Here is a 22,659-nt window from a genome sequence, read left to right on the forward strand (position 1 = left end):
ATCCAGCAGACAGACAAGGTAAGAGCCAGCATGATAATGCAGACTTGTGAAACTTCAGTAGATGTTCATTGCCCAGTCTGGTGGCATTGTGAGTGCTTTTAAGGCAGGGCAGATGCAAGCCATTTATCACATGAAGAACAAAAGGACTTGCACTGTACATCAGCATGTTTTGCTATTTTTTTACAGAGTCCGCTTTGTCATTCTTCAAGGCACAGATTGTTTCCCATGACTCATCCTTAATGCCTGTGCTTCAAGTAAGCAGTTCCTAGGGTTTTCTCTTGAGGCAGTCCTTGGTACGGTCTCAGCCGTGTTTGGTATTAGCAAACTCTGACGGCTATTTTCTCATTAGCGGCCGGGATCTGTCACTGCCAGAGGGAAGTGCTGAGCCAGTGAGGACAAAGCATCCTTACTCAATCTATTCCGAAGGGAGTATCTGCCTCGTGAAGTTTGCTGGACCCGTCCTTGGGTGGGCCGCAGCCTTCAGCCCGGGAAGAAACCGGGGGGCGAGCGGCGGCCGCTGGGGGGCAACAGCAGCGCACGGGCCCCAGCGGAGCCGCGGAGCAGCCGGCACCCGCGGGGAGAGAAGGGAAGCGGGAGGTGCAGGCGCTGCCCCGGTGCGCAGGGCCCGGCCTGGCGCCCGGGGAGCTGCGCCGTGGTTCGGAGAGGGGATCGCCATCCCCGTCGCCTTCGCGTAGGCTTAAAGAGCCAAACGGGTGCCCTCCATCGGACTCCTCCGACCGCCTGCTCCCCCACGAGAAGCGCGGAGAGGCGCTCAGTACCTCCGCTCCCATCCCACTCGGTGCCGCCCGCGGCGCCGCCGCCCGGTTTCCCGCTGCGGGAGGGGGCTGCTCGGGGTGCTGCTGGCGGCCGCCCCGCACCGCGATGGAGGCGGGCCCGGGCCTTTTCTTTTCTTTTTCTTTTTCTTTTTTTTTTTTTTGAACACCCTCCCCATTTCCCCCTTTTCTTGAATGAAGCGTGAGGCGGAGCTCTAGGAAACCGCCGCGCCCGGCTGCGCCGCGCGGGGCCGGAGCCTCCCCCTCGGGCTCCGCTCCTCCCCGCCTCTCCCCGCCCCCGCTCCGCTCCCCCCGCAGCCGCCGCCGCCGCCGCCGGGAGCTCCCGCCCGCGCCCGCCGCCGCCGCTCGGAGCCGCCGCCCGGAGCCGCCGCCGGCAGCAGCAGCGCGGAGCGCCCGGAGGAGCCGCCCGGAGGCGGCGGTGCGCGGGGCTGCGCGGGCGGCGGGCGGGCAGCGGCCGCGGTCCCCACCGGCGCAGCGGTGGCAGCGCAGCCGGCCCTGCTCGGCGGTACAAAGCTGCTTGGGAAATGGCACCGCTGCCCGGAGCCGCAGTCGGAAGCGGTCTGCCTTTTAATTTTGATTATTTTTTAAGCGGGCTCTTTTCGGTGAAAAACAATTAATTTCTTAAACATATCCCTATTTTTTTTTTTTAATTTTTATTTTTTTTAATGTGTGTGCGTGTGCGTGCGTGCGTGTGGAAGCGCTGGGCTCCCGCGATCAGGGTCTGAATGAAACTACGTAAATGCAGCTGTCGGTGCGTCGCGCTGGAGGGACGAGCGGAGCGCTTCGGCCGCAGCCTGCCTTCAGATGCGCCCCATCTGCTCTCCAGGATCTGCCGTCGCCGCGGGGCCGCTCGCCCGGCTGGGTTGCGGGCCGGGGATCGCTGAGCTTTGACAGATCGCCGGAGATGCCCGGGGAAAAACACTGGGAAGCGTGCTGACTGCCTCTGGGTCCCGTCCCCATCCCCGCGGTGACCCGAAGCATCAAAGCGTCACGTTCCTGAAGACTTGGGATGTTTGGGTTTTTGTGTTGCTGTTGGTTTTTTGGTGTTTTTTTTTTGCGGAGGAAACTTGACAGAGGAACATATTTATAGCCCCGAGTAAGTACTTTTCAGAGGAAATTTAGTTTGTGTAACTTAACAGAGCGGTGCTGAGGTTCCCGTGTCGGCGTTGAGACGGAGCGCGCCCGCCTGCTCCTTTGTGTCCGCGGGATCTCAGCACAGGGGATCATGCACCTGGTTCCCGGCGGGCGTAACACCCTCTAACATGTATTCCGACAGCCAGGAGGAAGCGTTGCTCAAGTAGATTTATAATAAGTAATAAACGTGCATCTGGAAGTAAAGCGTTCGCCGTGTTTTAGTCCCTATTTATGCCGTGCATCTCCATCTGAGGAGGCAACGCCGAGAAGACACGCGTCCCTCTGAGAGTCCCCCGCCTCACCATGAATGAAACCGTGCCCCACACCTTAACTGGATTATAATTGTTGCTGTTCTTAATTTTATTACCGTTGGCTGCTTTACTTTTGGGGGTTCGTTCCACTCCTGTCCTTCTCTCCCCCTCCCACTCGCTGCTTCCCCTCGGAAACCATGGCTCACCCCGGGAGAAGAGGCTACGACAACCGCGAGATAGTGCTGAAGTACATCCACTATAAACTCTCGCAGCGGGGCTACGACTGGGCCGCCGGCGAGGACAGGCCGCCCGTACCCCCGGCCCTGGCTCCCACTGCTGCTCCCACTGCGGTGGCTGCTGCTGGAGCCTCCTCCCACCACCGCCCCGAGCCCCCCGGCTCGGCTGCTGCTAGTGAGGTGCCCCCGGCTGAGGGGCTGCGCCCCGCACCTCCCGGCGTCCACCTCGCCCTGCGCCAGGCCGGGGACGAGTTCTCACGCCGCTACCAGAGGGACTTTGCCCAGATGTCGGGCCAGCTGCACCTGACGCCCTTCACGGCCCACGGCCGCTTCGTGGCCGTGGTGGAGGAGCTTTTCCGTGATGGGGTCAACTGGGGCCGGATCGTCGCCTTCTTCGAGTTCGGCGGTGTGATGTGCGTCGAGAGCGTCAACCGGGAGATGTCACCGCTGGTGGACAACATTGCCACCTGGATGACCGAGTACCTGAACAGGCACCTGCATAACTGGATCCAGGACAACGGAGGATGGGTATGTGCCTGCGCTTCGCTATCTTCCACCGGTGGTTGGTGGGCTCTGGGGTCAGTTCAGTGGGGGGACACAAGGGTTTGCCCCATCGGAGCTCCCTGCTCTTCCAGCCTGTCGGTGAGCCCAGCAGTGATGAGGTCCCAATGTGGCACGGTTTCAACATGGCTGCAGACAGCACCAGGGGTGGTAGGTTCCAGGTGTGGTGACCAGGTGTGCTCCTCATCCCCGTGTGCTCCTCATCCCCGTGTGCTCCTCATCCCCACGTGCTCCTTGGGGCTTGCACTAATGTGCAACAAGAGTGGGGACCGGTGCTAGACCATGGGTGATGTGGTGGCAGCTGGAGGTTGTGCCCAGTGTTAAAACTTGTCTTTGTCTCACCACCAAACAAAGGTGCTGGGAGATGTGTCCAAGGGATTGTTCTGGAAAAAAATGGTGTTTGTTGTGGAGTTTCTAGGGTAGAAATCACCTCTGGCTGGGGCGGGTTTCAGCATCCTCCAGAACGGGAGGGTTTCCACTTATGGAAAACGGACAGCTTTTATGCTTGTGGTCAATCAAGTGCTTTTCCTTTTTCTCTCTCTCTTTCCAAAATAACCCCATTGGAAGTGAGAGGGTATTTCTTTCCTTCTTCCTGTATTAATTGATACACTGTGACAAAATGTGGTCCCAGCTGCTCTCCCACAAACTAAGCCTGCTGTACATGTGAAGGCTGCACTATCAGTGCCTTTGTGGGGAGATGAGCAACATCTGCACTGAAGGAGAACCTTTGGCATACAGCTGGAGTGAGTGCCAGTCCCGTGGCACTGGATGTGTGTGTTCTAGGGGTGTTCTCCTGTGGAACACAGCCAGTTAGGGGAATGGATTGCACAGTATGTGTGAAAGAATACAGTGCATGTGACCTGGTTAGCATGGTTGTAAGGCCAGTGTTTGCAAAAGAGTTAACTTTTCAGTGCTTGGTTTCTTGCTAGGTTGGTGTTAGGCTCAACTTGCTGCCCACATTGGCTGTCTGTTAACATCAGATGCATTGCCTTCCCTCTGCTGAGCCCACCTGAGGCAAGGCACAGGAGCCTAGGGACATCAGTGTGCCGAGGGTTTGCTGCTTGCTGTTTTTCTCTCAGAGCAGATGCTGGGAGGAAAACAAAAATAAATCTGTAAAGAGTTCAGGCTGCCAGAGAGCTTTGCTGGTTAAGACACGACACGAGCAGTGAAAGGGTTAGGGATTTCCAGCTTGCATGTCTGGGCTGGGATGCTTTACTCGTGCATAAGTCCCACTCCAGGCTGGAAGCCTGTGCATGGAGCTGGGGCCCTCGGCTCACTGCAGAGCCAGTGAAGTCATCCTGCTGACTGCAGTGAGCTCTGGATCCGATCTATGATCAGGCTGAGATATTATCCTGTGGGTGCAGTGTGTGAGGGGAAACGTCAAGGGTGAGCAAAAATGATACCGTGAAAGGACAGGTGTTAACAGAAATCATTGGCCAGAGCAGGCAAATGCTGGAGCTCATTCTGGATGGTTAGAAGTAACTCAGACTGGAAACACTAAATGCCTTTAAAAGGCAGCAAAGCTTCCTATCCTTTTCATTGTTTATTGAGGTTTCTTATAAACAAAAGCTCCTTATTCGGGGTGATGCGTGTGATGCCATTTACTGTTGTGTGTTACTTGCAGTTACATGTGGAAGATGTGCAGATTGCTCCCCTGCAGTGGCTTTTGCCTGAGTGGTTGGTACCTCCAAGTTAAGCGATTTGCTAAGCACATGTGGAGCCTTCTGGTTCATTACAAGGAGTTAAAGACTAAAACAAAGTTCCAAACACAGCCTTTAGGATCCTGCCCACAGCCAGAAGAATTCAAGGATGGCACAGCAATGGATCATTTCTTTTTCTAGTTTTCAGGATACAGCAGTGGGAAAGTATGCTTTAGTACAGTTCCACAAAGCTCTCAGTCCTCTGCTTGGCACTTGCACCATGCCCTGCATGCAAACCTCATGGCCGTGTATCAGTGGCTGCTCTTGAGCTGACCTAATAGGTGACTGTGTTTTATAGGACCTCAGTGTCCATGAGATCTCTGTGTTGTCCAGGTTCCTGGAGCAAACATTGCTGCCTGCTGTGGTCACAGAGTGGCCCCCTGGCATGTTGAGGAGCAGTGTGTGGTCATGAGGCTGTGTGGCAGCAGGATGTAACTTTGGGAGAGAGCGTCACAGTTAGTCAGGAGCACGTGTTATGCAGCAAATTGGACAACATGTGCTTTTAGGGTGTTGTGTGGGCCTGGGGCTTACACCATCTCTGATGCTGGGCTGAGGCATTAATCTGCCCAGTCTGAATCTGTTCTGGCTGCTTGCTGGACATTGTTTTTAGAAGGATATGAATCCTTTCTATTACAAGGAGCTAGAGAGGGGCTTTGAATTATAGTGATCTTTAAGGTTAGTTCCAAGCCATTCTATGATTCTGTGAAAACAGAGAATTAAAAAAAAGGACATTGGAGTGCAGGTTGGAAGAGGATGTAACTGGTGGAGTGCTTACTTCAGCAGTCACAGGACATCCACTGCTGGGGATTGATGGTGCCCACACAGCATCGTGGGTTTGTTCAAAACTTGGAACAAGCAACAGATGGAGAGTGTCTGCTTGAAGGCTGTGTTATGAGCTTGTGGTTCTGGTGGCGAATAAATGCAGCTTTCAAAGATTTTCACATAGGTCAGGATGCCACAATATTGTACTTTGGCCTAATAACATCTTCCTTGTGTTACAAGAGAAATAAGAGGACCAGCTCATCTCTGCAATTTTGTGGTCCCCAGTACAATGCGTGCTTTCTGACTGACACCTTAATGGCTTCATTTTCTTTTGTACTGCCTGACGTCTTAATTGCAGTACTGCAGGCTTTGCAGTGGACTAGCACATGTTGTGGCTTTCATGTTGATGGAGGGAATATGAAATGTGGTGCAGCTGGTGTAGTGGGGACTTACTGCATTTGTCTTGCAGTTACAGGTTCCCACTTTGGGCACACAACTGTTACACTAGCCCTTCTCAGGGGTCTGGTAGTCTAATGCACAGCTTCCTTCAGAGGGCAGTGAGGCCCTGGCACAGCTGCCCAGAGAAGCTGTGGTGCCCCATCCCTGGAGGTGCTTAAGGGCAGATTGGGTGGAGCCCTGGGCAGCTGAGCTGGTGGGGAGCAGCCCTGATCATGGCACGGGTCTGGAGCTCGACAATCTTTAATGTCCCTTCCAACCCAACCTGTTCTATGATTCCTCCATGAGCTTTCCAACAAAAAGTAGGACTTAGCATAGAATATGGGAACTACGGATGGAGACGTGGGCACCATCATTTGCATTTAGGCAGATAAATCTTTGATGCTAATACAAGGAGGCCCAGGTGAGAGAAGCAGTGTTGCATTAAAATTAAAAAAAAAAAAAAAAAGTCATTTAAAATAAAAATATTTGAACCAGAGATGTGATTCAATTATCTTCTGTGATTGCAGCTCTTTATTCCGTTCCACAGTTCAGGGCACATAGAGAGGAGAATTTGGATGCCTTAAGTGGACTGTATGTGGCCGATAAGGGCATGCTTCCATTAGGTGCCTCATGTTCCTGTGAGTCTTTACCAGAGCCAGCTGGGGATGGCCCCAGTATCATGCAGGAGAGGGGAACCACTTGGCACAGAACAGGTTCCCAAGACCTACGATGTCCCAAACCCAGCAGGCATCCTCTGAGCCCAGCCATCATCACATGCATGTCAACATCATTCACAAACATGGCTGTGGATAAGCCACTGCTTTGCCTAGCGGCCCCATCACTGAAACCCTCTCCCAGGGTTTTCCTGTTAGTCCTCCTGCAGCCTGTGGGATTTAACACCTGCGTTTCCAGCATCTCAGGAGGCTTCGCCTGCCAGATGACTGGTGGTTTTGCCACTATGTCTTCCCATTTGGCAACAGGGCTCCTTGTTCTGCAGGGGTGAGATTTCATGTGGTGGAGGAGCAAGAGGCCAGATGTCTGACTGCCATGCTCTGATGTGCTTTCTGAGGTGACCATCTGAAGCCCACGTATGAGTACCAACCCTGTATTCGTGTTCATCACCTTGGCTTTGCTTTTCCTGTGTGTCTCCTTGTCTTGCACGTGGCAGAGCCCCGTGGCCACGCAGATGCCATGGGTTGTGGCAGTGAGAGGCCTTGCCTCGGCTGAATCCCCACTGGGGCTAACCCCAACTCACTGTTTGACTGTCGAAAGGAAGCGATCTGAAATCCACTGAGTGAAGTAAATGAATTGGCAGTTTCAAGTGTTGCACCTTCTAGGTCCTTTTGCCAGTTTTTGTGGCTTTGTGGGTTTATAATCGAATTCTCAAAATATTATCAAAATATTTTTCTTTTTGCTGTTGCTGGAGAGAAATCCATTCTGCGGAGAAGCTGTGTGGCAGTAGGGAGGAAAGAACCAGGAGAGAGAGAGAAAATGACTGGTATTTCTTGGTCTCTTTCAGCTGTGACAGCTTTCTATGTAACCTGGGACAATGTTAGGTTGCGTATTTTTTCAGCAGTCTCATCTTTTTTTTTTTTTCTTTTCTTTTTTTTTCATAAGCGTATTGACTGTGACCTTTAAAATTTCAGAGCCACTGGTCTCAGTTATGGAGGTGATGTCTTTTGCCTTGATTTTGCAGAGAACCCTGAAGTTCAAACAGCAATCTTATTAAAAATTTCTGCTTTACTTTCAGTATTGAGAAAGAAGTCAGTTCTCTGTCCGCACTGGGGCAGGCCCCTCTTGAGATTCTGCCTTGGCTCCGCTGAAAAATAAATTCTTTCATTTTGCTCTTGAAATTAGGAGCGTGCAGAGGCCCGAGGCAGGCGCAGCGGTGTGTGAATGTGTGTATGGAGCAGGAGCCTTTTCTCAGGAGCCATGCAGCAGGGCCTGGACTCTCTAATGCGATGCAGAGACTGTGTGCTGTGTTAGCAGCAAAATGAAGCTCCGTGGCTTGTCCTTGCACTGGTCTTAGGTCTGTTGGACCTGGGATGGTGGAGCATGGTAGATGGGGAGACGGAAGCGATGCTTGGGTGTCATTTAGAAAACTCTGCTGTGGCTTGGATCCTGTGTAATGGTTGGTCTGTGGCATGCAGGCAGGCCAGCTTTTCTGCATCCCTGTTCTCCTTTGGCCTTACTGGCACCTGCTCAGGCTGGCCTGCAGGCCTCAGTGCTGTCTGGCCATGTTGCTGGTGGCCTTCCACTGCTGGTGGTGGCATATGCTGCAGCTTCTGGCCTAGGGCAAAGGTGGGTATGATGTGCGTTGGCAGTGGGAACTCATGACTAATACATGGCATGATAGATGGGATTAAATAACAAATCTCCAATGGCAACGTGAGCTTGTCCTAGAATTGCAGTGTGGTTAAGGTGGGAAGACACCTCCAGAACTCATCAGGTCCAACTCCTGCTTCAGCAGGGCTACTCAGAGCAGGCTGCCATGTCCAGGTGGCTTCTGAAGATCTCCAAGCCTTTTGGCTATTCTGTTTTCATCCCATTTAGTAATGCAGGTGAAGGTGAAGCATGTGACTGTGCTGATTAAATTAAAGCGCAGCTGCCAGATCACGAGCTATTAGAACGAGCTCCCTCCTCCCCATGCACAGTTTCATTCAGCTGATTTCTGGTTGTTTGCCCGTTCTGTTATTCTTGCTCCATCTGCAGCTGGTGATTCTCAGCTTCCCCCAGACCTTCCACTCCTTACCTTTCTTGTACGCACTGCTGGTGCCATGATGCAAAGCTGTGGCTGTGCTTGCCGTTATGTCCACCAGTGCTGGATCCCCATGAGGTGGTCACCAAAGCACACAGTGGTGGGAAAAAGAGCTTGGGCCTGGCTCTGGGCGAAGCTGCCCTGTTGGCCAAGCGGTGCTGTCAGGAGCATCCTGCGGCAGCCTCCAGGAGAGCTGCTAATGAGCTTCTGCTCATTCTCCATCCCACTGAGCTGCATGGGGCCAGACCCTGCCTGTGGCTGTGTGGACAGGGTGGAGCACAGCTCTTCTCCTTTGAGTTTTGTCTTAATGTATGTATGAGTGCCTCACGGCAGCTCGTACCTGGTGACCTGGCAATGATGATAACACGTGTTCCTCAGCTGCAGCAAAATACTGATTATTTCTGAGGGCAGTGCTGGCCTGCTCTATTTTCCATTTCATATATAATAATAGGATGGATGAAGGTGTGCAGTGCCATAAATCTTCTCTTCTGCAGATAGATAGCATCCAGGCCTTCTTGGCAAACACGAATGCTGATGACAGATTTGAGGGATTTTCATTTTACTCTGGCTTTAAGTTTCATTAACAATCTGATGGCTTTTCTCTTTTTTTTTCTCTTTTTTTTTTCTTTTCTTTTTCACTTTTTCTTTTTGGCTCATGAAATACTGTGTAACCAGATAACTTTTCCAAATGCATCTAAAAGTCTGGAATTTATTTTCTGTTATTTTATACTAATGCTGGTTTGCTTTTACAGTGATTGCGTACTGGTAGACTTAGCTAAATTCCCCTCACTGGAAAGTTCTTTGCAGGTTTCTGGATCTTACAGCTAATGAATAAGAAAACAAACCTGATTTTAGAAAGTGTTGCCATTGACTTCAATAGGAACAGGAAGAGGCACTTAATTGGACAATTGTAGTTGTGTTTACTTTGTATATGCGGCAAGAAAAATAAGATCAAATGAAAAAGCCACAGGTTTTCAACTAACAGGAAAAAAAAATAGCCTTTACTGCAATGCATGGTTAACCTTTGGTAGCTGTTTCCATGGAAGAGCTTTTGGGGGGAAGTACTACGCTGGGTTAAAGGAAGATTTAGGTATTTATAACGGTAAGAGGAATGTCTGAACTTTAGTTTGAATAATACTGCTTTGAAGGGCAATCGTGCACCTTGATGAAATGAGATAAATTTAACATTATCTGGTGAAATTGGATCACTAAGTGCTGAGGGTAGGCCTTTCTCCAGAGCATGTTATTTCATAGTTATCTATTTGTTAAGCATGCCACACCACTGGATTTACTCCTGCACTGACTTACTGAGGATCTCTTATTTAGAGCAAATGGTCAACATCTTTCAGTGGATGCATAATTTAATTGCTATTTTATTTTACCAGAGGAACCAAAAGAATGATTCCATTTTGCTATCTGCAAAGCCAACTTGGAGGGCTTTGGGGTACTTCTGTGAGTCATGTAAGTACATGTGCCAGCTACAGTCAAGAAGAATAGGCCAAGTTTTCTCCATGCGGTGATTCAGAGGCTGTCACCTAGTTATTAGAAAATGCTGCTGAGAGTCAAAACTCAACATGGTTCTAGCACTGAGTAAACTGTGTGATTTGGGGCAGGTCGTTAAGGGCTCTTTTTTCCAGTCAGCCCAGCTATGAAATGAGCAGACTTGCTGGTATATGTCATAACAGGTCTGGGAAATGTGGTGTTGACCATTATGGTATCATGAGTTAGGCTCATGCTTTTTAACTGGGGGAAAGAAAGTCATGCAAGATACGAAGCTGAACAAAATACCTGCTATGATAACTCTGGGTACCAGTATTCAAAATGGATAACATTGAATGTTATCATCACTGGAGCTCTCCAGCCTAGGAGAGACCAAAGTGAGTCCAGTAGTGAAAATTCCTGGTAATGAGGTCGACCAGAGAGGCAAAGAAGAAGAGAGAATTGAAAATGAAATGGAACTTAAACTTTTTCTGATCTGCTGTTTGGATGTGAAGCAAGCAAATTAAAAAGATCTGTTTCAGCTGTTGGTCTGTAGCTGTTTCCTGTATTCAGGAAAAGGACAAACAACATGGGGAATGGCAATTTACTTTAGTTTTTTCCCTTTACATATCAGCACAGTTCATCAGGCATTTAATGGAGGAAATTTTCTTCCCTTTTCCATTCCCACAAAATTTTCATGTAACAGCAGCTATAGCACTTCAGAGGAAACAGAGATAAGCTATGTTGCATACAGAGATGCACAGTGTTTCTGTGCACACTTGTTCTTTTGCTTCCATTTGCAAGCTTTAGTAAGCATTCAGATATGGTCAGAAAAGACAATTTTAAACCTTTTTTTTTTTTTTAAGTGATCAAACCTTTGGGATTGACAATGAATTTTCCTCAGAACTGTCTTTCTGTATTGAAGGTTATGAGACAGAATTCCTGTTGCGTGTGCTGGGGAGAACTCCATGAGTCCTTGGGAAGACGGGTCCCTGGATGAGAGGCTGATGAAATGCCTCCTTCTGTGGTATCAGGAGTCCTGTGTTGTGTCTTCAGGAGGGAGTAGCTTTTGTCAACTTTTGTCTTTTAAGGAAAGAATTTACTTAAGAAAATTCATCACATAGTCAGAGCATGTAATATAGAATGTAGGAGAGGGCCCTGTTTCTAGGTAAAAAAAAAGAATTAAAAATTATTTAAAGGAGAATCTGCAACTCCAGAGGGGTTGTGGATGACCCATCCCTGGAGGCATTCAAGGCCAGGATGGATATGGCTCTGGGCAGCCTGGTCCAGTGGTTGGCGATCCTGCACATAGCAGGAGGGTTGAAATTAGATGATCATTTTGTCCTTTTCAACCCAGACCATTCTATGATTCATATACAGTACTAAATGTGTTGGTATTGTACTTAGCAAAATAAGATGATCAGTGTTGAACATTGGTAACACTTCTTGATGAAGGTCTTTTGTACAGCTCAAGTAAAAAACAACATTGAAAAAACTAAAGTAAGAAAACTCCCTGATTAATAACGAAAGTAAATCCTGCATTTGTGCTCCAAGTGTCTGCAGATTTAAGTTCAGCTAGTCACATCCAAAGACCCTTGACTGAAGTCATCTAGCAAATCACACTAAATTACACTGTCTAAATGCCTAATCTCAATTGCTGACTGATGCGAAAGGTCCCAAGTATAACCCAGAAGGAGACTTAGCACACATATTATTTTCAAATTTTAGATTGGCCTGTTCCCTTCTTCCTTGCCCAGGCCCACTAACACACAGCAATAAATAGCGGTGCAGCTCTGAAGCCTGCAGAGGGAAATGCTTTCCTCATTCCCAGCTGGAATGCAGCAGCAGGGCACACCAGGAAGGGAGGAAATGACACCCTCCATTCAAATTGTCAGGTGCAAATAAATGACCAAGCCTGGAGTGCACTCAGACTCTGCAGTAGCTCAAGGCTATCTGCAAAAAGTCCTGCAGTAAAAGAATCACCTGCTTGGCTCTGGAGTGAGTGCATGGCGTCTTGGCCCCATTGGAGCCAGCAGATACATTTTTCCAGTGTGGTAAAGTTTCCCTCCAGGACACAGTGGTGTGCAGTGTCATACAGCACGGTGGGCAGACCCTCCATTCCATGTGCTACAAATGGTGGGGGAAACCCATTGACATATCTCTGTTCCTCTCTTCCTATCTTCCAAGGGTGATTGTTTCACTGGGATGTTGTGTATTTATTTTGCAGTCAATGGGGAATTTTTTTTGCTTTCTTTTTTCTTTTTTTTCTTTTTTTTCCCTATCTTTCCAACATAGAGAGAAGGATGTTTGGGATATGGTAACGCATCCTGCAGGCTGGGGCTGCTGTGACAGTTCAATGGGCTGAGCGAAGACACAGCACTGGCATGCCGTTACGCTGTGTAAATGGGCTTAGGGTTTGTTTTAGAAAGCTTGCTCTCTTTTTCCCCTCTCTGCTGCCTTCTCTGCCCCCTGCAGACACAAATACATCATTCTCACAAATGAAACTCTTTAATTTTAATAACTGGCCTAGAGCTAGAACTGACAGTGAGAGAGGAGCTGCTTGGTTTGCCGTCACTGACAGCTGGAATAAACTACCTGTTCCCTTGGAAGCAATGGACAGCCAGCATTTATTTTTAAGGACATTTTGATCCCTAAAGAAAAACCTCTAAGCAAAAACAGCCGAAACCAGGGCAACTTGGTGCTGTTGGCTGCTGTTAGAAGCAAAGCCTTGAGGGAGCTGGAGGAACATGGTGTGTAGAGGTCTCATTTCTCTCTCCCCGTAGCTCAGGCCCTTCTTTTCAGAGTGAATCCTTGTCAGCCCTTGGGAGAGGCTCAGGGTCCCTCTGGAATAAGCTTCCTGTGGTCAAGATCCATGCCAGGCTGGTTGAACAGGAGCTCTTCTGTGCAGCTGAGTGGCCCATGTTCTCAGTGCCCTGTACTATGGCGATGGAGGGTGAGATAACTTTGCAGTGACTAGTTTTACCTCTGGCTCCGTAGGAAAGTCAGCCTTCTTATTTTGCCAGTTCTCAGAAAAACATGGCAGTGCTCCCATTTCCTCTTCTCCTCCCTCAAGGCCTACCACCCTTTTTATTTTTATTTTTTGCTCCCGGGGCCATTAGACAACATGCAAATTATAGTTAATAGAGCCAGAACAATGCTGTGCTCCCAACGGGATAGATAAGGGTCAAATCCATCGTGTGCCAGCCCTCAGCATGATACGTAATTCTGGCTGTGTCTACCCAGAGGTCAGGCTGGAGGTGGCCACTGGCCCCTCGCTGTTCTCCTGCTCCTGCAGTTTCTTGCAGCCGGGCCTTGCAGCCAGGCCCATGGGTGGTTTGGGGGAGGCATGAGAGGATGCTGTGCTCTGTGCACCTCCCTCTTGTGCCTCAGACCCTCTTCCTGGAGGCCTGGGAGCCCCTGCAGTGAGACGGTGGCAGCAGGCATTGCCATCAGCCCCTGGCCTTGGATTTGTTCCTGGCTCTGCCTTTTCTTTTAAACCACGGGCTCGTGTCAGTGAGGTAGTTAGGGCGGTTCATTTTGTAGGTGGCTTTAAGTGTACTTAAAAGTGAATAGAATATAAGGTAGGATGGAGAAGGGAGAGTGCTGGGTGTCCCTGTGGAGGCTGGGGCCCAGGGCTCTTGACTTCCTGGAGAAGCTGGCATCCCGCTGGTGTTTTGCTTTTGGAAATGCCAGGTGCCTGAAGTCATACCTTTAGCCCAGGTTTGGGTGGATGAATTAGGTGAAAAAGGAGGCTTTGTGTTTTATAATGTACTTAAAGGAGTAGTTTGGGCCTTTTATTTCCTTACTTTCCCCCTCTTTTTGACCTTGCCAGGAATTCTGCTAGATCCCCAATGTTGCAAACACAGATGTGCTTACCTTTAAAACATAGCAGGAGCCTTGCTGAAGTCATCGACTTCCAGGGGAGCAGGATCAGAGGACTGAAGCAGAAAGTGAAAGTCTTTAAAAACAAAAATGCAACAGAGAAGCCTCCTCTTATTTCCAAATTGAGTATAATGCAAAAAGTAAACAGTTGGCACAAATGACTAATGCAAGTTTGTCAGGGGGTGAGCAAAAACATGCTGAATCCAACAGCATGTTTTGCTATGAGTTTAATGGGGTTTACATCAGACCTGTAGCAAGAAAGGCAAGAATTTTTTTTCTACAGAAAAATGTCATTTAAAAAAATGTGGAAAATTCTCCTGTTCTACCTCCTACATGTTTCTATTGTCAAACAGTCACTGATCTTATTTTAGACTTGACCTTAATGTTCTTTCCACAGCACACAGGCTGAATGACATGTTATTCAAGTTCTCAGACAATATTATGATATATCTGCTGTTATATTTAGCTGCAACTTTCATTCTCCTTATAAACAAACCCACCTAAAACAACCACCACCTATCCAGGGAAAGTGTTTCCATTCCCTTCGGTTTAATTTGGACAAATTTGGCATGAAAACATTCAATAGTTCCATAATAACCTTTGCAACAGGATGCCTGCGGTGCTGACATGCAGGTCTAGAGCAACTTGTACCATGTGCCAGGAAATTGCATTCTTAAGAAAAATCTAGACATAAATTTTGAACAATCAACACTTAAATTTGGAGAAGTCTGGCATAAGTTGTAATCTGTCTCATGGGTTTTTGCTTTAATAGCTTTTTACTTTCTGAGCTGTGCCTCTCGGCCCTTTGTTCAGGCTTTGCCTCTCTGGGCTGAGCCAGAAGGGAAGGGAAGAGATGAAGTAGAATGATAGAATCATTCAGGTTGTAAAAGACCTCTTAGATCATCTAGTCCAACTGTCAGCCCATCCCCACCATGCCCTCTAACCATGTCCCTCAGTGCCACATCTACACAGTTCTTGAACACTTCCAGGGATGCTGACTCCACCGACTTCCTGGGCAGCCCGTTCCAGTGTCTCACCACTCTCTTTGTCCTAATGTCCAACCTGAACCATCTCTGGTGCAGAACCCTGTAGAACCCACTGTCCCACATCAGCCAGGGTCACCCCTCGCCCTGGGGCAAGTCCATTTGATGAAATATGGGGGAACCAAACAGCAGATTAGCTCCAAGGTGAGAAAGTTTTCCCTGCCTTGAGGTGTCTGCATTCATCTCACTGTGAGCGGAGCAAAAAAACAGCCAGTGCAACATGGGTGCCTATCAAGGCCCGATGGCTCATGCAACTGCTCTAAGAGACACTCTTGAAGTTGAATATTGAATCAGCAAAACAGAGGTGGTTATCCAAGGCTGCATCCATGAGTTTTGCCTCTAGGAGACTGTAAGGAAAAGTGACTAAACACACGCAGCTTGTTGGGAAAGAAAAAGCCCTCTGTTTTTCCTGATGAGTCCAGTAGAGCAAGTGGCCAGTGTCACTGGCAAAATGCTAAACAGGATCCTGGGAGGAGGCGGGGATTGGGAGGGGATGTTCCATCAATGTGGATGGGCTGGGAAACTGTGTGAACCAAACCCCATCAGGAGAAGCTCGCTCAAACTTCAGCCAGGAAAAATTATACAACTCTATAAATAGCTAAATTGAATGCATTTGTGTGTGTGTGGATGCACACACATGTATCTATGAGGTCATGTGCATAAAAGAAATACAGTAGTACTTCATGTGTTGTTTTCTTTTTAAGTAGTGGAAAATGTTTTAATGATTTTTTTTTTTCCTAGAGACAGTACATTATGTTCTGTCCTTAGGGCCAAAAGCACAAAGTGCCTATTTTCATGAGGAATCCTACAGAAGGAGGAAGGGAAAGTATTATGCAGTGCAGCGAGGGTATAGTAGCCATTCCACAGTGATTACATATCCAAGCAAAGGCTGTACTAGAAAAATCAAAAATGTATTAGAAGCGGAAAACAAGATGTGTGAAGTGTTTCCTATTCCCCCCCAACATCTATGACAATCAAGCATACATAGAGGCTGTCACGGAGTTTAAATTTAACCCCTTATATTTGATAATAAGGCTGTACTTCTGTGGTAGGCAGCCAATATGCTATGCACGCACGCACAATAGATTGAGGACTTCCTGTGCTTATTAATTTTGCTCCCTTGCAACTTTGAGTTGATTTTCAGTATGTTAAAATAGTCTGGTCAGACACAAAACAGAAGTGGCTGGAAGTGCTAAGCCATAGGCAGTCAGGAGTGAATGTAGCTAACGTGAATCCCAGCCTGAATTAAAGTATAGAACAGATTTTTGTTTTGTCCTAGTAGATTGTGATCCAAGGTCTGACTCTCCCACATTACCTTTTAATACCTTTCATTCATCTTTTGATGGCCAAACGATGAATGAAATCAGTCTTCTGAAACAAAAAGGCTCTTTTCCACACAAAATTCCAATGAATTAAAGCATCAGTAGAGTTGTTCAGTTTAATTCAAGAGCAAGATGCAGCCTGGGGTGTAATACCCTCATACCACGAGGGAATCAATTTTGTATTCGAGTCTCCTTTGCTGCCTTGTTTTAGCACTTATGATACCATCAGTGGCTTGGTAAGTGATGTCATGGGCATTAAATCAGGATGACCAACATAAACATCTGTCAGTGCATGTGAACATTTGATGTACGACCCAAAGGCCCGGTGCAGCAGTCAGTGTCTTGGCAAAGAGGCTCTGGACGTCAGCGTCACCAGAGGTTGCGGAGCCACATGCTGGAGGGGCTACGTGCTGTCTCCCCTATGCTGTTAGCACATAAGCGAGTGCGTGACCTGGCTGCTTGCTCTCTGGTGTATCGCTTGGGAACGTGTCCCTCCAGTCACTTGTGCTGGGCAGAACTCAGCCCAGCGCTGAGATTTGGTGCACAGCATCAGCAGCAGCTCTGTGGTTCCTCTTTAGGAAGCCTAAGCTAGCCTTCATGTGATGCGTGGGCTTGCGCTTGTCCTCTGAAGAGCAGGGGAGGTTTACAGAGGTAACTGGTGTCATTCTGGGTAGCCACGTAGACTGAGATTCATAGTTCAGTTGAAAATATCAAAATGTCAGCTTTGATTTTTCTGTGCCCTTAGTATCAGAGGAGGCATTCCATAGGCTCAGGCTGTTCTGGTTCAGTTTTCATTCAAAATCATCTTGTTGTCATGTTCTTGCTTGAATTTGTAATTTTCTGTTCCTATTTATGAACCTAATTAGATCCATGTTCCTATTTATTTATTTATTTGTTTGTTTATTTATTTATTTAATGGGATTCATATGCTAGTAGTATCTAGCGAAGCCAAATGTGCAAATCAGTGAATATGTACAGAAATGGGCAGCAAGGATCTGAAAAGCACACTGCAGGGGAAGCGCAAAGTGACATGAGCACTGCCTGGCTCACGGGCAGCATGCTGGGGTCGCTTGTTCTTTTTGGCAAGGTCTTTGGTGGAAGGGCAGCAGGCGTGTGAAGCGCCCAAGGAGCTGGCAGGAGGGCACAAATGTACATCCTTCCTTCTCGCTTCTCCTCCCATGGGCATTTCAGCACAGCAGAGCGATGCAGGGGCTCACAGCCCCCTGGTCCTATCCATCCCCAGAAAGGTTTTGCTTCACCACGCTGAGCTACAGGAGAGCTGTTCCCATTTGCACTGCATTCTAGCTGTTAGGGGCGTTATCATCTTCACAAAAAATAGGCACATTTGAGTATTTTACTTCTTTTTAATCACTTCAAGGTGCTGCACGCTTATAATTTACTTCAAAAGAAGTCCTTTGTCAGTCGTGAGTAAGTACATGAAGTAGCGAAGTGTAGACATCTTATTTCCATGGCTGTTAGAAAGAGTGCTGGCAGCATCCCTTTTTTTTTATGATGAAAATAATCTAGAAGAAGTAAGTGAAGTATTCCCAAATCACTTGGATTTTTTGGAGCTGAAACACGAGCCTTTCAAGAATGCAATGTAAGCTCCATTAATTTCAAATAAATTTAAGAAAAGGAAAAAAAAAGCAAGCTGAAATATTTACTCTCTTTAAAAAGGCACTACCAACTTAAACAAACAAACAAACAAACAAAAAAGTAATAATTAGCTCAATGTATTCTCAGTAAAAATGCCAGGATGTGATTATTCTAAATGAGAAGCCTGAAGAAAATGCCACCCCTTGTCACCCAGGCAGATGTACGCACACACACCACACGTGCACCATTTGGTTTTTACAGAGTATGCTGTCAGGTGAATGCTGCCACAGTCCTTGTTTAATCAGTTTCCTCTTTTATTTGTGTGCAGTTCTGTATGAAAGGAAGGCTGCTTGTAAAGTTTTTTAATAATTCATTCGAAAATGATTAGAGTTCAAGGGGAAAGTTTTCCCTTTAAATGGCTGAGCCAAGTAAGGAAAAAAGCGGAGAGAGCAGAGGTTAAAATTAGTTTCTGCCTACAGTATGTACTGTATATTTAAATGCTGCATTCAGACTTAAAAATTAGGCATAAATGGAACATCAGTCGCTATCATCTGTATTTCGGTCCTCCTCCTGTTGGCAAATTCATTCTGAATCTTCACAGATGCTGCCCTGCACAAGAAGATAAGAAAGATGATTTTTTGTCCTTGCACGTGCGGAGCAGGGTGAAAAATTCCATTTGGGGCTCATGACTTTTTTCTTGCCAGCTGTGATTCAATCCTCTGTGCTCTGCCAAGTTCCCTGGCAGCGCCCTGCCGTTATGTGCAGCTCTGTGCGGGATGCACTGCTCGGTGCCACCAGGGCTGGCTCCAGGTGCAGCAGGATGTCTGCTCTGCCGCCTGGCGAGTGGCAATGCCACACAGCTACCATGCAATTACAGCTTCAACAAGCAACGCTGACCAGTTTGGTAGTGTTGATGTTGAGGGGCTGGTGGGTGGGCATGGCACAGAACCAGCAGCTCCCGGCACTCAGCTTCAGCTCTCTGTGGTTGCGCCTGTGCCCTGGGACAGTGCCTGCCATGGGCTTCTTTCTTCATGTTTTCCCTCCTTTCTCTTGTGCAACAAAACAGCTACCAAAAGCTTGGATTCAGCAGTGTTTTTGACTCGTAGCTTCCCTTTGAAACCCCTGTCAACACTTCCCCAACTTTCAGCTGAAACAGTGAAATCAATAGGGCTTGAAGACTCTGAAGCAGGGATGGGAATCTGGGCATTGTGTTGCCTCCGGCCTCCAGAACTGTCCACACTACCTCAAAAAAAGCCTCTTTCTATTAATGAGAGCGTGTCCTTCAGCTCCTTTGCTTTCCAGAAGCAGTCTAACCAGCTGTGAGCTGCATTGCCAGTAATTGCTGGGTTCTGGTTTTGCAAGTGCTACTCAGAGCTCGCGTGGTGGGAAGCAAACACCTTACTGCTCCAGAGGCTCAGCTGGGACTGTCTGTGCTTCCCCTGTGCTAAGCATGCTTATTTGTGTGTGCATGCATTAGCATGCAAACCATCCTTTGGGATGCTGCTTTGCCTTCTGTTTCATCTAAGCCACTCTTGACTGCACAGTGTTGTCAAAGGCACTCCAGAGCGAGGATGCCACTTGGACACAACAGAAGCAGAATGTGAGAGAGGCATGAAAAAGAACAGAGATCAAATAGTACTCTGTGGCCAGCAGATCTAAGGGTATTTATAGTCCAACACTTGCAAGTACAGTCAGCAATACCTTGGTTATGGGAATATGTTGTTTCGTTTCTTGAGCAGCAACAGCCTTAGGCATGGCCTTGGTACATATGAGCTGGATCAAATCTAAGCTGTGGGTGTATTGGCATGGGAAGGAGCTTGGTAAGCCCCAGAAGCATGATTGGAGCATATTCACCATGAGGGAAGGGCTGTTGTTAGTGACAGAGGGATCCTAGACCTGATGGGGCTCCTGGTTTTCTCACAGGAGTGGGCAAGGGATAGCTGGCTGTGGCCTGCAAGCATATAAATAGTTTGATGCTAGGTACGGTACCAGTAGATGGTGCTGAAGAATGGATTGCACAGTTCCCGGGATTTGAGAGGACCCATTAAGACTTCTTCTTTGGGGGCCCCTTGCACACCAGTCCTCGTTTGGAGGTCGCATTGCCACCTGGGCACAACCCAGACCCAAAGGCCTGAGACCAACTTGTTACTGAGTATATCGCATCTTCAGCTTCTCCTCTTGAATGGAGGTGCTTTGTGTTTCAAAATTGTTAGCACTGCTAGTATAACATTCCGTGATCGTAAGCATACTCTGAACTGCTTACTCACTGGCAGTAAACAGTATTATTGTAATGCCTTATCATAACACCCAACAGCTGCTCACTTTCAGGAAAAGGCCAATGTTTATTGGCCTCCTGCAATTGCCTCTACGCTCTTCTGTCATGTACTGCTTTTGTCTCGGAAGGTCTGCCGTTCTTGCAGGCATGAGCCCATTCTCAGAGGACTCTCACTTGACCTTGGGACACTTCGAAGCAGATCTGAAGCCATCCTTTTTCACCTTGTGTTGTGTCCTACTTGCTACAGGTCAAAAGTGCTGGAGTTTGGCCACTGGTATAGTGTTTTCTGTTTGAGGTAGGGAACCATCTGTATAAGAAAAAAAGTAGAATTTAAAATTGTTTCATGAAAAAATGGAGTCTACATTTTACAAGTTCAACTATGAGTGATTTTCCACCTTTAGCTTTATGTACTTTTAATGTTCAGTCTAAATTAGGCCACAGGAAAAGGATGGTCTATCTTCAAAGAAACAATTAGGCTGATTGTGTTCTTCGGATTCGTGGAACACAGCCGTGGGTGTAGCAGTAGGTCTCAGGCTTTCTTCCATGCTAGCATACAAGATTTGGGTGCAAGCTGGATACTTCTATTCTGTGGGCGTCAAAGGAGAGGGCTGGTAAAACTGGTTGGTGAAATTACCAGCAGAGCTCTAGAGCCGTGTTGGTAGTTTTAGAGGTATGCAAACCTGAGGAAGCAGACAGGAAGAAAGGCATCCCACATCCTCCCTTTACAACTAAGGGACCTCACTGGATTTTCATGGACAGAGGCCTTCTTGCACAGATGAATGAATACATTCTTTTTCACTGCTACGTATTCATAAAGAAAGATTTCTTTAGGTCATAATTACAATTCCTTTCACTGAAATGAAGCCCTACCCACACTCGTGCAACTTATGGGAGGCACATCTTGTGCATTTATTACACATTCACAGACCTTTGTCAGATGTTTTGAAGTAAAGTGTATTATCTCCGTTGATATGGGAGAAGTCATTAGAGAGACAAAAGTAGGAAAAGAAAGTAGCATCCTATGAGAATTGTACTTCAGTATGTCTTCTTACTATTTCTTGTGCAATGTGCTTTTATAATTAAATTTAGAAAACATGACACTAATTTTCATGGGCTTGTTTGCCTGTCATTTTTTTACATGAAGGCTAAACTTGTTAGCTAAAAAAAGTGGCTAAATTTACATGTAAGAATACCACTTTATGTCTTAAAAGACATGCTCATGATGGATTATGTGTATACAAAGTGATAAGCCATGAAATTCACCAGAGATGTGGTTGTGTTCAAGCTGGAATGTGGTGCCACAGGGACAGCTCCACACAAGTCTTTTGGAAAACCCACAGCGGTTCTGCCAGCAGACACTCTTCTTTTTTTATTTTTAAGGTTTTATAGTGACTGTTCCTCTATTTACAAGCAGCTTTTCATACCGTTGATCCAAGGCAGTTGGCTGGTTTAATATCTGCTGTTCAAATTTGGTACCCAACAACCTGCATGTATGTGGCTAACATGTTCCATGAGACCGTAGTTTCACGTGTTTGGTGACACAGGTTTCTCAGGATTTGTCTACCTGTGAGGTACTTTTCAGAAACAGGTGTGAAGGAGCAGCTGTTCCTAAAGGAGTCTGTGAACCAGTCGTCTTTTTTTTTGAAAGAGGCCGTGTTGCTCCTGTATTTACAGTATTGCGGAGTTGGTTTCGGCTAAAGAGGAACAAAGCACTGTAGAGCAAGAGGGTCAGCTCATGGAGGGATTCAGAAATAGCTGCTCCTCAGCCATCCCATGGAAACACAAACTCTCTTCTTTCACTTAGCTCTGTGGTTGTGCTGCAAGGCTTGGTTTTGGACAAGATGGTATTTTGTTTGGATTGACAGTCAGCTGATGCTTTGGTTATTTTTTCTGAAGACCTGTCTTCACAGTTTATGTTACCTAGTGGTTGTCTGAAAGAGGACTTCAGAAACATTTAGTTTGGCCTGAAAACGGAATGAGCTTTGTTTAAATAACCAAAAAGGTACAGCAGGCTATTTGATGTTTGAAATTGTCAATAAATTACGTTGAATATATATTTTTGGCACAATCTTTGTTAGTTCCCCACTGCTTCAAAGTACAGTTTCAGAGCTGAAGGTTGACCTGAGGATATTAAATGTACAGGTTACAGGTGCTCGTTTGTGAGGCACTGCGGTTTGCTGGGGTAGGTAGCTATTTACAGGTGATTCATGACACTTAATTGCCGTGATGCCTTCCTCCTGGCCAGGCTGTAATGTCTGTGCAGAAGCTGAGGAGGCAGTAGTTTCATGGGACTGCTTGGGCAGAGAACAGCAGCTGAACCTACCCAGTGCCACAATGGTCCTGCAAGACGCATTTGTGCCCCGAAGACTGAGAGTATTTGCAGATCTTTGTGCAGCAAATGTAGGTATTTCAGTACGGTTACTTTACA

At 47.3% G+C, this 22,659-nt stretch overlaps 1 protein-coding gene across 1 annotated transcript in view; it reads left to right on the forward strand.

The window, feature by feature from the left end:
- Positions 1-1,225: 1,225 nt before the first annotated feature.
- Positions 1,226-22,659, forward strand: part of BCL2 (BCL2 apoptosis regulator) — a 91,421-nt gene continuing 69,987 nt past the window's right edge. The window contains exon 1 of the mRNA XM_031589264.2: positions 1,226-2,943. Coding sequence (XP_031445124.1) covers positions 2,377-2,943 — 567 coding nt within the window. The 5' untranslated portion in view covers positions 1,226-2,376. The remainder of the gene's footprint in view (positions 2,944-22,659) is intronic.

This window comes from Phasianus colchicus, chromosome 3, assembly GCF_987193195.1.
Source record: "Phasianus colchicus chromosome 3, bPhaCol1.hap1.1, whole genome shotgun sequence".
NCBI classification, from domain to species: domain Eukaryota; kingdom Metazoa; phylum Chordata; class Aves; order Galliformes; family Phasianidae; genus Phasianus; species Phasianus colchicus.